Source organism: Taudactylus pleione, unplaced genomic scaffold, assembly GCF_031769625.1.
Source record: "Taudactylus pleione unplaced genomic scaffold, aTauple2 ptg000282l, whole genome shotgun sequence".
Taxonomy (NCBI): domain Eukaryota; kingdom Metazoa; phylum Chordata; class Amphibia; order Anura; family Myobatrachidae; genus Taudactylus; species Taudactylus pleione.
The window spans coordinates 5,706,534-5,721,789 of NW_028284684.1; the positions used below are offsets into that span (position 1 = coordinate 5,706,534).

A 15,256-nucleotide genomic window follows, 5' to 3' on the forward strand; every position below is an offset into this window, starting at 1 on the left:
AGGGGGCGTGCTGTCGATGTTGATTGACAGCACGCCCCCTTTGGTAGGCGTGCCGGGGGCGTGACTGCCACATGGAGGCGTTCCTACCGTCTGAGTCCGGCCCCACTGACATCAGTAATGATGTTAGTGGGAGTGATTTTGGCTCTGATAGAGCCAAAATCACTCCTGGGCTTGCGGAAGCGAGACCCTACCGCAGGGTCTTGTCGCAAGCCCGATGGTCGTGATGGTCTTTGACCATCGCGACCATCTTTTTGGCCGCTCGCATAAGCTGTGGGTGGCCGCTCCAAATTTAGCTGGGACGGCCCTGATTCAGAGCGAGCGCTCTGGTCAGAGCGTTCAGCTCTGAATCAGGCCCCTAAGTATGTGTACACTGAAAGCAAAGGTGTCACTATCTCAATCATGCTCAAAAAATTCTGTATTTCGGAATATTTGGATATGGGAGACTCTACCTGAATATATCCTAAATAAGGGTATTTGGTAGTTAAACATAAACATCTTTTCCATTGCCACAATAACGCAGGTTATCGCTGGGTCTACCCAGGTAGCGACTCAGTAGAAAAGAGTCCCATAAAATAACCCTGGTCCAGTGACCAGCGTTGGACACTGGAAGGACTCGGTTTAAGGGGCAGTGTAAATGGGTAACTCGGGTCAGACGACTCTGGTCTCGTTTACAGCACGGGAAGATCCCGATTTCTCTTTTGGAGATGATGTAATCTCCAAGTGCCGGCAGAAGAGTTCCTCTGCACATGGGTGCAGTGTGAGCGGTGCCGACCCGGGAATAACTCGGGTCGGCACTGGTGTGTGAGGGAGGTCTGTCCTAGGTCTGATCCAGTTTGAAACGGTGTTTCAGATCATTTAGTAACAGCCAAAATAGACACCCGGCGCTAGCAGAGTCTCACGGCACATGGTGCGCTGAGAGGAGCTTTTTAGGGCGACTGCAGCAAAGATGTATAAGGACACATCTGTACATCAGCATTCAATTGGAGTAATTCTGAGTTTTGCAGATGATTGTTTAATAAATATGCAATGGATGGGGTTTACAGATAACAGATTCTGGCCAAAAAGTGATTGGAATTGGTGAATCAGGTTTTCCAGCATGTTGGATTGTACAGAACAATCTGTGCTGTTAATTGCTAGTGTATGAAATTCCGGCAGGTATATGTTCCAAATCAGATGTCCCATTGCATTTTTCGATAAAGCATCCTTGGCTCTCTTGATATAAGCACGCTTTGGCAGAATAAATTCCTCTTTCTCTACAGTGATTTTAACTTTAGCCAGTTATAACTTTAGCCAGGTCTATTGTTTAATACATTTTCTATTAGTTACTTTTGATATAGCCTATTGAGATGGTGGTCACAATAGGTGCACAGCAGATCTGTGCCGTCACGTGGGGGGTGCGGAGCGCACTTGGTCTCACCATCTGACGGGGTGACACCAAAATGCCAGCAGCTTTTTAGTGACCAGGAGATGGGCTCTGCCAGGGCCGTAACTAGGGTAATGCGACCTGTGCCATGGCACAGGGCACCGCAGGGCAGGGGGCGCTATTTGGGCCTGTCAATTTTCTGTTTATTGTCATTCTCACTTGTAGATTCTTCTTCTTTTATCACCAGCATCTCCTGGCCGCCCCTATCTCTTCTCTGGCCCTTCCCCACGCGGCCATGGCCCTTTTACGGGTGCATTTCTTATTTCCCTATTTGAAAAATAATGGGGGGGGGTCGCCAATGCTCTTTCTGGCACAGGGCTCCAAAAAGTCTAGTTACGGCTCTGGGCACTGCACATACCCCTGGAAGAGTATCCGGATCTCTCGCATCCCGCCCACTCCTTAGTGAAGTCGACAGGATGGGGAAATAATTGCTGGGAATCGCAGCATAAATGCCATGAATCGTAGCTCCTTATGGACGGGGCGGGGCTAAATGTCACAAATCACATAATTTAGCCACGTCCCCTCCTCGTGCTCCCGTGATTTGCAGCAATTTGCTGTGACGGGACAGGGCCTAATGACATAGGAACCTGGCCCCCAAAGTGGTCAGCTGTATCTGCTTTACGGGCATCTCCCGGGGGGCAGATAAGGAAAGTCTGTAAGTATGGCACTGCATATACTAAGTAATAAGGGGTGTCATTATTTGAAAGAGGGGAACCCCTATTTTTCTAAAGTGGGTGCCCTTTAATTATTATATACTAGGTTGGGGAGTTCTTCCCCCATACCTAGACTCCATGACATTTCAGCAGTGTAGTGGTTAATGTGTGGTTATCACAGTGATCACTACACAATAGCAGGTCGATGGCCGAAAATGCGCAATTGGACTCTTGGGTCTTCTCATGATCTGAGCTTATAGGAAGAGCTATCTCTGAAAGTAAAGGCCCCCATACACGGTGCGATGTAGCAGCCGATCGGACTGATTGGTATGATGTCGCTGGTATATTGTACCGTGTGTGGGCATGATATAGGCTAGTGCGCGCTACTCCTGGGGTCGTACATCGTACCTTCAGATCTTACTGCATGTTCACTTGATCTGGGGATGTGATGTATGATACCATGCAGCCCTATGCGGGTGTGGGAGGGGGGTGCAGGCATATCGGGCCACCCGATTGCTCCGTGTGTGGGGACCGCCCGATATGTCAGCTGTCGGATCGCAAGTTGCATCACAAGGTACATATCGCACCGTGTATGGGGTCTTTAAGAATTCCTGCATACCAGCGATCAAAAATGCCAGTATGCAAGAGAATGAGGGTGCGATATATCTACATTTTCTTGTGAAAATGATAGGTCCCATTCTATGAAATAGCTCTTAATGAAAATATGTAACATCACATGGAGAATTAATGGACAAGATTCTACAAAATAGTTTACTTTTTCCAGTATAGCTTCTCATGTATACTGTAACTGCTGTTATACTCCAACTCATCACACATGCATGTAATAAAGGCTGTCCTTATGCCCCTTCTTGGTTCATTTCAAATATTTAAAAGGCTGTATTGAGCAACATTTAGGGATAAAATAGGAAAGGTAACATTTATGAAGGGGATGGGGATTGCAGGATTTTTTATTTCTGTTTTTTACTCTTCCCATGTGTATTTCACATTGGAGCAGCGATCCCACAAAAGCAGACATTGAGTACTCTACTATGGTCAGTCCCAAAAATTGGGATAGGATACGTACCTAAGTAAGGGTAGTTTCATCTGCACATTTGTGCAAATAACTCTGGATTGTGGAGCAGTGGCGGAACTCCTGGAGACAATGGAGTCATTTGCCGTCGGGCTCCAGCCCTTAAGGGGGCACCTGGCTCCATTGTCCCCCAGGCCGTTCCGGGCACTGCTATGGAGATGGAGTGCCGCTGATCGGCACTCCACCTCCAGCGGCGTCAGTACGGGGGGGTGCGGTCGCACCCCCTATTTGCCGGGCGCCCGCTGAGTGTGTTACCAGCGGGCGCCCGGCTCCTTCTTTCCCCCCGGCGGTAACCGGAGGAACGGAGCTCACTCCTGAGCTCCGCTTCCGGGTCCCGCAATGCACTATGGGAGTGACGGCATTACTGGGGGCTCATTACAGGGGGCATTACTGGGGGCTTACTACAGGGGGCTTACTACAGGGGCATACTACAGGGGCCATTACGGGGGCTTACTACAGAGGGCATTACTGGGGCTTACTACAGGGGGCATTACTGGGGCTTACTACAGGGGACATGTTGGGGCTTACTACAGGAGGCTTTCTACAGGGGGCATTACTGGGGGCTTTCTACAGGGGGTATTACTGGGAGCATTACGGGGGGCTTACTACAGGGGGCATTACGGGGGGCTTTCTACAGGGGGCTTACTACTGGGGGCACTACAGGGAGTTTACTACTGGGGGCTTACTACTGGGAGGACTACAGGGGGCTACTACTGGGAGCACTACAGGGGGCCCTTTCTACTGGGGCACCGCAAAAGGGGACCACTACTGGAGGTACTGCATAGGGGGACCATTACTGGGGGGCACTACATAGATGGCACTGCATAGGGGGACCTCTACAGAGGGCACTGCACAGGGGGACCACTACTGGGGGATCTGCTTAGGGGGGTGGCAGCTGGGACTGCCATAGGTGCTCTGGGGGGTGGTACATTTTGATTTGGCAGGGGGCACCAACATTTATCTTGCCTCCGGGCACCTGGGATGAAGTTACAACACTGTTATGGAGGTATATAATTACCAGGTGCAAAATATGTCCCAATCCACTAAAACCAAGTCCATTTGAGATGATGCCCCACACTCATTTTCCAAGATGAAATTTAGGACTGTTTTTGAAATCTTGGACTCTTGGCAACTATTTAACAAGCCTGATTCCTAACTTTCGGGGAGAGTTTAGAAAATGTGAGATTTTAGGAGTGAACTCTCGCACTTTTTAAACTCGCCCAATGTAATAGAGTCTGAGAACATGCAAACTCCCATGTTTTTAGACTAAAAAAACTTAAGATTTAAACTCTAATCCAGATATTTTCCCATTTTGAAGATACAACTCGACCAATGTGAGATTTTACTGCTAAATGCTCACATTTTCTAAACTCTCACCCTATTACATTTGGCCCCTGGCCTTGCAGTAATTCACACAATTTTACCCAAAGTCTCAGAATATATAAAGGCCCCCATACACGGCACGATATATGTGCCGATCCGACGGATCGGCACGATATAGGTGCTGTATCGTGCCATGTATGGGCACAATATTGTACCTGATATCGTGCTGCGCGCACCCACGGGATCGTATATCGCATCCCCAGATCTTCCTGCAGGTTCATCTGATCTGGGATGTGATGTACGATCCCATTCAGATGGAGGAGGGGGGAGCCAGCATATCGTGCGGTCAGCGGGGACCGCACAATTGCCGGCGGTGACAGCACGATCCGTCTGCCGACGGATCGGCAGTCGCCCTACAAGGTGCATCGCACCGTCTATGGGCACCTTAACATTCAGAGGTGCCTGGTAGACATAATCTGATTAATCTCTCATTTTATCTGTAAACTAATTGTGTTTTAATTAAATGTTTGTTTTTATAGATTGTTATCCCTAGACCTATTGTAATTTGTAACTATTTGTTCTTTTTCTCATCAGTTCAGAAATGATCTCCAGTGTCTGCCGCCATCTGTGCAGCACAGAACATACAGCCAGATCCATCTCCTAGAGGAGAATTCTAGCTCCTTTAAATCCAATGTCACTTTGGTATCTCCAGATAAAGTGCGGTGGAGCTTTCTAGTAAGTTTCATTATGAATTGCTTTTAACAAATTTAGTTTTTTTTTCTCTCTCTCTAAATGTATGATTGTGAATTTACCAGGCTACTACTTTAGCTCATTTTCCCATTCAGCACTGACTCAGCTCTTGGGGGTGCCTTACAGATGTGCCCTAATACATCTTTGCTGCAGTTGCGCTAAATAGCTCCTTCGTTGCGCGCCAAGTCATGTGAGACTCTGTTATCGCCGGGCATCTTTTTGGGCGTCGCACACAGATATACAAGTGTCACATAATAAATTAATCAGCACAGTATTCTGGTGCGTCCTAATCTCATCGCATTGCGATTTAGACGCATTTTCAGCGACAAAAAATGCTTAATGCTAGCAGAGTAGCACGGGACCTGCTGGCTCACTCATGTCAGGCAAGTCGCACTGCGTTGCGTATTGAGGCTAGATGTATGAGGACACATCTGTATGTGAATTTTAGAGTGTGTGTGGCCAAGATGATGCAAATCATGTCATCACACACCCAGACCACCCATTTCAATGGGGAGGTGGGCAGGATCTGGGAGGCTGGTCTACTTTCTCAACAGTCCGGAAGAGCTCCCAGAAATTTGGGAGTTTCCCAGTAGGCAAGTGTGATTACAGTGTAGTTAATCAGTATTAGAGATAAGAGACATTGCCAGGGACAAACATTTTGAAACCATGACTTTCCCTAGACTTGGGGAAATGTATCAATCCTTCTTAAGAATGGAGAAGCGGACAAGTGAAGTTGTCTATATAGTAACCAATTAGTTTGTATCTAGCATTAATCATTCTATAAAATGATAGGTAGAAACTGATTGGTCTAAAGGCAACTTCTCCATTTGTCCACTTCTCTGTTTAGATGGTTTGAAACATTTCCCACTTAAGAACCTTTGATTATGATGTATTGCTGGTTGATATCTTATAATACTGGTTTTCATGCCCTGTCTAATGTCCCAACATTTTAATTATTGCTGACTGGTCCACACTAATAACGCTGAACGTTCTACATGTGCAATGAGTAAACAAACTATGATTACATTGAATACCCGTCATGTCTAAATTAGTTAAGTACATATGACACAGTCCAGAAGACACATGATCCTCAGCAATACATGCCAGTATTTCATGCAAAACTGTTGCCTGTGGTTTTTCAGCCCTGGTGAATAGAGATGAACCTGCAGGAAGGACTCATCTCACTTACATTGCCATGACACCTACGTTACAATGACACAGAATCTGTATCTCTAGCCCAGGAGCATTGTTATTATTCTGTCATTAATCTGCTCTGTACATAATAAAGGAGTGCCAGGTCCTCTCACCTCTTAGTTACTTAGTGACGCTGGCAAGTGCCACTGGCTGCAGTTGCAGATAGACAGGCAAAGGCTGGGACTGATAAACAGGGACAGGCAGGAACAGACACAGGAGTACAGTCTGTTGTGAAATAGATTCAGATAAGAGGCATTTTATGCCTACTGCAAAGTGTATTTAACCCAATCACTGCCTTAAATGAAGGTACACAGCATAGTAACCTCTGTATTTGGGAAACCTTTAATATCCATAGAAATAATATCAATAAGTATACATACATCTTAGATGTACAGAAGTTCTATACTGCAGCCCTTTCCTACTCATACAATAACTTTAGTGTCAGTATTACAGGATGATTAAGCAGCTGTATTTCCTTAGGGCCCTTTCACAAGTGCATCTAAATGCAGATTTAGGCTAAAATAAGCTGTAGATATACACGTAATGTGTTAATTGGTTGATGTACATATATAGAGTTATATACATTATTTTCTATGCAAAATAGCACTTGTCCAAATCCTACATTTGTAGCAAGGCAACTTAAATAAGCTGTGTTTCACATTACATATACAGTATGCATACAGCCATATGAGAGACTGTTTATCCATCATAACAAAGGTGCATGAGTCACAATGTGCATATTTACACAACAGCATCTGTTTACGCACATGTGAAAGGTTCTTGCTCTCAGTAGGTGTATGTAGGTAGAACCACATTCGCACAAATATCTCCGTACATGTTGCTAAACTATTGTCACCAATACTTATGAGTGGTAATTGCTAAAAGCTTGTTTTTAGTGAAAGTTTAGAAAGATAGGGGTATATTTACTAAAGGTCGATTTTGATCGATCAACATCAATGTTGTGTTTCCTGGGCTAAATCACACATTTACTAATACTTAAAAAAACTAAATTAAAAATTGTCTGTTAGTAGATGTGTGATTTAGCCCCAGAAACACAACATCGATGTTGATCAATTTTAAATTGATTAAAATTGATCTTTAGTAAATATACACCATAATATCCACATTAGAAATGATATTATACAACAATATTACAGATCAATTTAAAGATTTCCATATAGATTAATAAATAAACCTATTTTTTTAAGACAGCAAATATGCATGCTGTGTTGACAAAAGAAATTAGTTAATGTCTTATGAAAACTCCAATAATGTGGACATGTAATATACTTGTTTATGCACAAATCCACCTACTTATTTTCTTTATGCATGTGTACAATCTACTTACTGTATAAAGGCTGTACTTGTAAAATCAATCTAATTTGCCTTTAACATTGAAAGTATAACACAACTGTGATTGGCAACATTTCCTAAACACCTGTGCAAAAAAATGAAGAAAAAAAAATGTTCTTTTGCAGTAAGAGAGGCTCTTCAGGTATTCCCTAACAAAATGATTTCTACTCTTCTACATTCCTTGAATCTCTTGTAAAACTACATCTTGTCTTAGCAATAATAATACTATAATATAATACTATAATATTGACACACAGAATCATGCAGGCTCCATACAAATGGGACCATGGCCCTCATTCAGAGGCGGTCGCAAGAAGCGATCGCTCTCTCTGAATGAGGGCGGCCGCTTCCTTTTTTTTAGTGCGACCTCTTGGTCATTAGATAAGCTGTGGGTTACCACCCACAGCTTAGCGACCGACCAGGTTGATGGTCACCATCGCGACCATCGGGGTTGCGACGAAACCCTAAGGTTGGGTTTCGGCAGCCGCAAGCCCCAGGGAGCTTCCTGCTCTGAATGAGCAGGAAACTCCCCACTGGCATCACTGATGATGTCAGTGCGGCCACCAACAAAACGGTATGCGTTCCTTAAGGAACGCCTCCGTTTTGGAAACCACCCCCCCGGCCCGCCTACAAAATGGGGCGAGCTGTCGATCAACATCGACAGCCGCCCCTTTTGTAGAGAGTTCCGGAGCGAGAGAGTCTCTCTCTCGCTTCGGGGCTTGCGCACGCGCAGTGTAGCCGCTGCACGTGCGCAGGGCTAACTATTGACCCGGTTGCGAGCACATCGGTGCTCCCCTTTAGAATGTAAGCTCTCACGAGCAGGGACTTCTTCCCTCATGTGCTTCTCTTTACATTTGCTTCTACTCCTTACTCCCCATAAGGGCACCTAACACGTGACAACTCCCGGCAGCTTATTGTGAGTGCTTTAATCGCTATTGCAGCAATGTATATAAATCGTGTCCTTGTCCTGCACTGTAATGTACTGTAAGTTACTTGTTTCTTGTTCAGTTATTAGTTCTATGTAAGGCGCTGCGGAACACTTGTGGCGCCATATAAATAAAGGATAATAATAATAATAACCATATTTTTTGAATATCACTCACTATTGCAGTGCTTTGAGGCTCCAGTGTAGCAAACCAAAAGGTATTGTTTTGTGGTACACGAGACTTTTTCTGTGTTACAGAATTTCCCAATGAAATTCGGCACACAAGCAAGTAGTCAACTTGTGAATGCAAATGAAACTATGGAAATTCAGATGTTTTTATAATTTTTTGATGTTCGTCGCAGAACTAGAAGGGCTGTTTTACGCGCAAAGAAGTAAGATGTATGTGGACACATCTGTATATGACTTAATTTAACTTACATGTTATGTGATGATAATGCGGAAGTCCAGGTAGGAAAAAAAATATGGGGGTACTCCAGGCAGGGTAAAATTATTGGGTGAAGTGATACAGGGCATTCTGTGTTGAACAAAAATAAAGGGGAAAATTCTGTGTAGAACAAAAAATTAGGGGAATTCTGGGTGGAACAAAAATGATAGATAATTTCCGTGCAGAGCACTGAAGGCCAAATTCCACGAGAGAAACATGCAAAATCCAGCACCCAAATGTGGAATGAGGCAAATTTTCTAAAAAATATTTACTTTTCACTTATCTAGATTTTTTACCCATTAGCTCAAATGATTGGATGTTTACTGTAAACTGATCAGTGGAAAGATTCAGCATTTAATTATCATCCATAATACAGTTTATTCATGTAAATAAGAGACAAACTGGTATGATTTACTTTTTAATGAAAGTAGAAGAATAGGACAGTGTAAATGTTGATCTCCGGGTGGAAACGTGCATTGCCAGGCCCCATAACAACATTTTGTGGAGGCCCCGACAATGCTGCTTCATCCCCACAGGCCACCGCCTCTGCTCTGAGCAGGTTGCTTAGCCCGTGGACGGGAGGCACCCCAGCATTGCAGTACATCTAGGCCCCACAACAGCCTCATTCCCTGCACCCAGTGTGATTCTGCCTTTGTGATGATCATAGAATACTATTGAAGTAGGAAAGAGATTAAATCTATGAACATTGATGTTTGTTATCTCTGTTGTAAAGTTTATATTGTGCTATACAAAGATGATAAATAGTTAAAATAAATGTTTTAAGTGATTAAAAAGTAATCATGAAACAGAAATAGACTTTAATAACCAGACCTTCATGAGCAAAAGGGTTTCTGTATGTGATTTACAAAAATGGCTGATAAACAGAACGTGTAAATGTGGTGATAACATCTGTACTTGTTTCTTTAGTTGTCTAAGGGATTTTGCTTAATTATACCCCTTTCCGACATCTCGAGATTCTTGAGAATTTGGCCTGCCTCAGCCAAATTCCCGGGTAGCCGCGTCTGTCTGAAAGGTACCCGCCCCTTCAATCGACCGGGAAATTACCTTGCTTCTGTCTGAATGATGCTACTCTGGAATTTACTACCCCCGGGCAGCACCGAGCAGCTTTTACATGGAGTTGACAGTGCAGAGCGTCCTATAGGACGCTCAGTGCTGCTGCTTTGAGTTGGCAGCGCAGAGCATCCTATAGGATGCTCAGCGCTGCCGTTCACCACCCCCAGCGCCGGCCGGCTGTGTACAGAGAACCCCAGCCGGACGGTGGGGACACCCGCGCTGGAGACCGCCGACTGGTCCCAGCCATAGCGGGCCACCCGCACTCCTGCTGGACCACCAGGGAATTAAAAGAAATGTAAAAAAATAATAATAAAAAATAAATCTGCATTATGATTGGCCGGCTTCCGGCAGCTGAATGATGACATCAAAATCATCAGACAGAGAGGGGATAGGCTAGGAGGAGCAGACGGCAGAGAAGAGGCAGGTAAGCAGAAAAACCCTGCTCTTGTCTGAAAGGGGTCTACCTGGGAATTTCCCTGGTAGACACTGTAGTGTGAAAGGGATGTCTCGACCAAATACCCGGGAATTTGCACAGGAAAAATTCCTGGGTCTGAGCAGGAAATTTCCCGGGTTGTATATCTGAAAGGGGTATTAGACACTTGTAGTAAACAGGGAAATGCCCCAGTATTGTCACGTTCCTATTAAGGAGATCTCCTTTTGAGGAGCTGGAAGTCAAGGTCCCGGGTTGGGAAATGAACCTGAGGCGAGGGGCCTGGATATACGTCCTCCTCATCCACAAGTACCGGATGTTGGCGAGACCTGAACAAAGGCGCGGAGTCTAACCTGCCGGGAGGTGTTCAAAAGTGATCCCCTCCAATTGGGATTTGGGTTTATACTGAATCCAGCAAGCAGGTCGCAGCCCTTTGGTCAGATATCCGATACCAGTGGGAATAGAGGATGCAACCAAAGACACTGGGAAATGTACCTGATGATGGTACAGAATACACACGCTGTGGCTGGAGTCGCCCTACAGACACTGAGGAATGGTAGCACGAGATGTACCTGATGATGGTACAGAATACACACGCTGTGGCTGAAGTCGCAGCACAGACACAGGAATGGTAGCACGAGATGTACATGATGATGGTACAGAGTACACACGCTGTGGCTGGAGTCGCAGCACTGATACTAAGGATTACACTAGAAGTAGCTCTGACAAGAGAGGAGCACGGAACCTGGAGCGTAGTAACGAAAAGCATACACTAGAAGAACGGACGTTGTACAGGCAACTTCCTGCTGTCCAGAGCCCAGTTATATACCCCAAGGTAGCAGTCCATTGGAGGCCGGCGTCAGCTGCAGCAACCACGCTACCATTGGGTAAAGGATTAGTCAGGTGATGAAGACATGGCTGCACTCATGACGGCAACCGCAGTAACCAAGTCACAGGGCAACACATGCAAGTCCAAGCACTCCTAAGGCATAATCCTTAGCGTGTCACTCGCCGCCGCACCTGACGTCTGACCGCTGAAGAAGTCAGTGGAAGTCGGTGCTGGGGTAAGTAATGGTCGATCCTAGGCCGTAACCTGACAAGTATATTGTTTTTACATTGCTTGAATTGAGCCCATACGATACTGTTTGTGGTGAGTAGTATACCGGTGTGGTGTGATTTATGTAAGTATAGATATGTAAGGAATTTGTGGGAATATCTGATAGATTTCTGGTTCTGCATATTGAAGATTAAGGTTTAATTATTGTTTATGGGTTGTGGTTATTGTGACTAGTGGTGTGAAGGTGCTCATACATGGTCCGAGTGCATAGCTACCTGGCACAAGTTCACTTTTACTTCACATACATGTTGCCAAAACACTAAGGCCCTCATTCAGAGCCGCTCGCAAAAGCGAGCGCTCGCTCTGAATGAGGGCGGCCGCTTTTGTTTTGAAAGCCGGCCTCCTGGCCGCTCGCTAAGCTGTGCGTTACCACCCACAGCTTTAGCGAGTGACCAGGTAATGGTGCGATGGTCGAGACCATCGTGACCATCGGGGCTTGCGACGAGACCCTAGCAGTAGGGTCTCGACTACCGCAAGCCCCAGGTAGCTTCCTGCTCTAACAGAGCAGGAAGCTCCCTGCTGACATCACTGGTGATGTCAGTAGGGCCACCTAGAAATGGCAGGCGTTCCTTCAGGATCGCCTCCGTTTGTCCGGCCACCCCCCCACAAAACGGGGTGAGCTGTCGATCAACATTTTGTAGCGAGCCCCGGAGCGAGTGAATTTGTCACTCGCTCCGGGGCTTGCGCACGCGCACTGTGAGCGCTGCACGTGCGCAGGCCCTCTTCATCAACCTGCTTGCGAGCGCATAGCGCTTGCGAGCGGGTCTGAATGAGGGCCTAAGATCAGGCTGTTAGGCAGACAAAAGCCGGATCCTTTTATGGGTAATGTCATATACAGTCGTCTTGATTTTGAGCCTTGCTTTGTCATATTTGTGGTCAAACTAGGTTGAAAAAATTGTAATGTGCATAATCATTTTGAGATGAATATGTTTTTAGATCATAAGAATAATCGGAGGGGCCTATATATCAAGCTTAACATTCCCTTAAATCATGCAGAAACACATGATTTAAGTATCCTTGATAGATATCTTCCTTCATTCAGCTAAGTAACATGAGATACCGCAGATCTCATTACTCACAGAGGGGACTGCATTATGGAGATACTCAGTGCTTTTTTTTTCTATGATAAAAAGGTATTGGTACTCTCCTAAACTGATGAAGGTTATGTAGAATGGGAAGTGTTTCCCTGGCCTTTAAAGTAGGTGGGATAGAGTAGTCTGGTGATCCAGGTTCCAGACAGGAGTGTAAAAAAGTATTAGTGATGATGGTAGAAGAATTTCCTGATTCTGGAAAAAAGATGCTGGTACTTAGTACTGTTGAGCGCCTTCAGAAATATAGAGCTGGAGCTATTTATAAAGCTCCATAAAGCTTAGCTCTTTGGAGCTGGGCCCTGATAGCTAACGCCAGGGCTGTAACAGGGTTTAACAGTGCCCTGTACCAGCCCCGCCCTCTTTGCGAATTATGTCAACATGTAATTTGCAAAGGGGGCAGGGCCGACAGCATCCTTAAATGCAGGAGTGGCATGCAGCTGTACTCACAGCAGGGTGCCTGCCTGTAGCGTCCAAAGGACACTATGGGCGGCACTGCCACTCCGATACTGGCTGCTCTGCTATCAGAAGCAACGGCCGTGGGGCAGCGATGCTGCCATCCACAGAGCTCTGTGCGACAACACAGGTTGTATACTGCTAGTTACGGCCTTGACCAACGCCATCCTCAGATGGCATTAACGTTTGTAGCCAATAGTCTACATTTCACATTTTTTTCTCAGAAGGGTCTTCGGGTCCCTCCCCGACAGTCTGAAGAGTATGCATGCCTAATACAAATACCTTCTTCACTACTGCAATAAACAAGCTGTGAAGGAGGTTTAAATGTTTGAAAGTAAAAAAAAATGAATAAATCCAGAACACCCATGCTAGCTCGTTATGCTCTGCACCTCTTGAAATCCTTTATAAAGGTAATTTCCTGTTGGTATAGATATCCTGTCCTATTGCATAAAATCTACCCCAGAGTTAGCAATGAATTTTGGAGATATAAAACAGCACCTGGAAGCCACCTACATATTTGATGGGATTGCCCATTCCTTTCCCCGCTTTGGTCTGATGTCTTTAAATACTCTGCAGCTATACTAGGGGAGATGTCCCTAAAGACTTGGGGTTTTGGCTCCTAAATATCACCTCCGGTCCTACTGGCACTTATAAAAGATCCCTTTTAAGGAACCTTAATAACGCAGCAAAAGCCGTGATCCCGATTCTATGGAAATCAACTTCGGCTACTTCTATCAGAAGATTGATTATTACATGGACAAGAACCATATTATTTCCTTTTCATTGGGTAATCCTACTGATTTTACTGCCACCTGGTTACCAGCTGTTGGTTAGCCAGATAATGGGACCAGTTTGCCAGCCCCCTTGAGACAGTTGTGGTGTAGTCTCTCTAACCTCCTTTATTCATCCCTCTGACTTTCCGTATCATTTTCATTTGGTTCTTTGTTTTTCTCTTTTTATATTAATGTTGTACGATTTGGAAAATATCCATAGTACTAAAACTAAGGGGTATAGTGCAGGTTTTTAGAAGTGGAGATGTTGCCCTTAGCAACCAATCAAATTTTAGCTATTATCTTCTAGAATGTGCTAAATAAATGTTAGGTAGAACTTAAAAATCTAAAAACCTGTGTAAATATACCGCTAAATGCACAATTGAAATGTGATATATTCTCTTTGTTATCCCATTGTAAAGAACTGTTATGCAATGTATCATATTGTTGTCACTATTAGATGTTTCGTATTGCTGTCACTTGCTTTCAAATATGTATGACCTTTGTTTTTTCTTAATAAAAAACAGTTTGGATAAAAAATGTTGGGAAGTCATTGCTGGGACAGCCTCTCATCAATTGTGCTGTCTCGCCATGACTTCGAAGATACCCACCTTAATTAATCTGTTCTCACTGTGAATAGCAGCAATAACAGATGTTAATTAATGTGTCCAAAATGTAATAAATAGGCCCCTGAATCACAATAATTTAATTCATTGCATCTGGACCCAGATTAATAATAATTTATTGAACAGGTGATATTATAGAAGACACGGTGATGTTAATATTTGTTGTTAATAGAGAAGGTGACTGTCTAATTGAGGATATAATGTACAGCAAATGAGTATACATACTTACATGCAACATTTCCTTTTCATAATTAACAATGTTACTTTGATTATGTAGTATTGCAAAATGAGCACTTTGCTTGAAGTTCTTTTTATTCTGGAGGAATTATATATGTATGAGGATACGATTGGGGTAATACAGCCTGCAGAAACAGCAATTATCAGACTTTTGAGATCTCTGCATGATTTTAAATGCATTTCCATTTATGAAAAAAGCATATGGCTGCTTTGATATCTCTGTAGCTCCTGATGTATATAAATCTGGTGCATTCTTGTGAATCATTAGCAAAATACTGGTTTGCATTATCAGCAGTACACAT

At 44.4% G+C, this 15,256-nt stretch overlaps 1 protein-coding gene across 6 annotated transcripts in view; it reads left to right on the plus strand.

Annotated features, from left to right (window-relative positions):
- RIMBP2 (RIMS binding protein 2) overlaps positions 1 to 15,256 on the plus strand; it is a 575,178-nt gene that overhangs the window by 274,181 nt on the left and 285,741 nt on the right. For all 6 annotated transcript variants that reach the window (XM_088482099.1, XM_088482100.1, XM_088482101.1 and 3 more), the window contains one exon: positions 5,084 to 5,224. In XM_088482099.1, the coding sequence (XP_088338225.1) occupies positions 5,084 to 5,224 (141 nt within the window). The remainder of the gene's footprint in view (positions 1 to 5,083; positions 5,225 to 15,256) is intronic.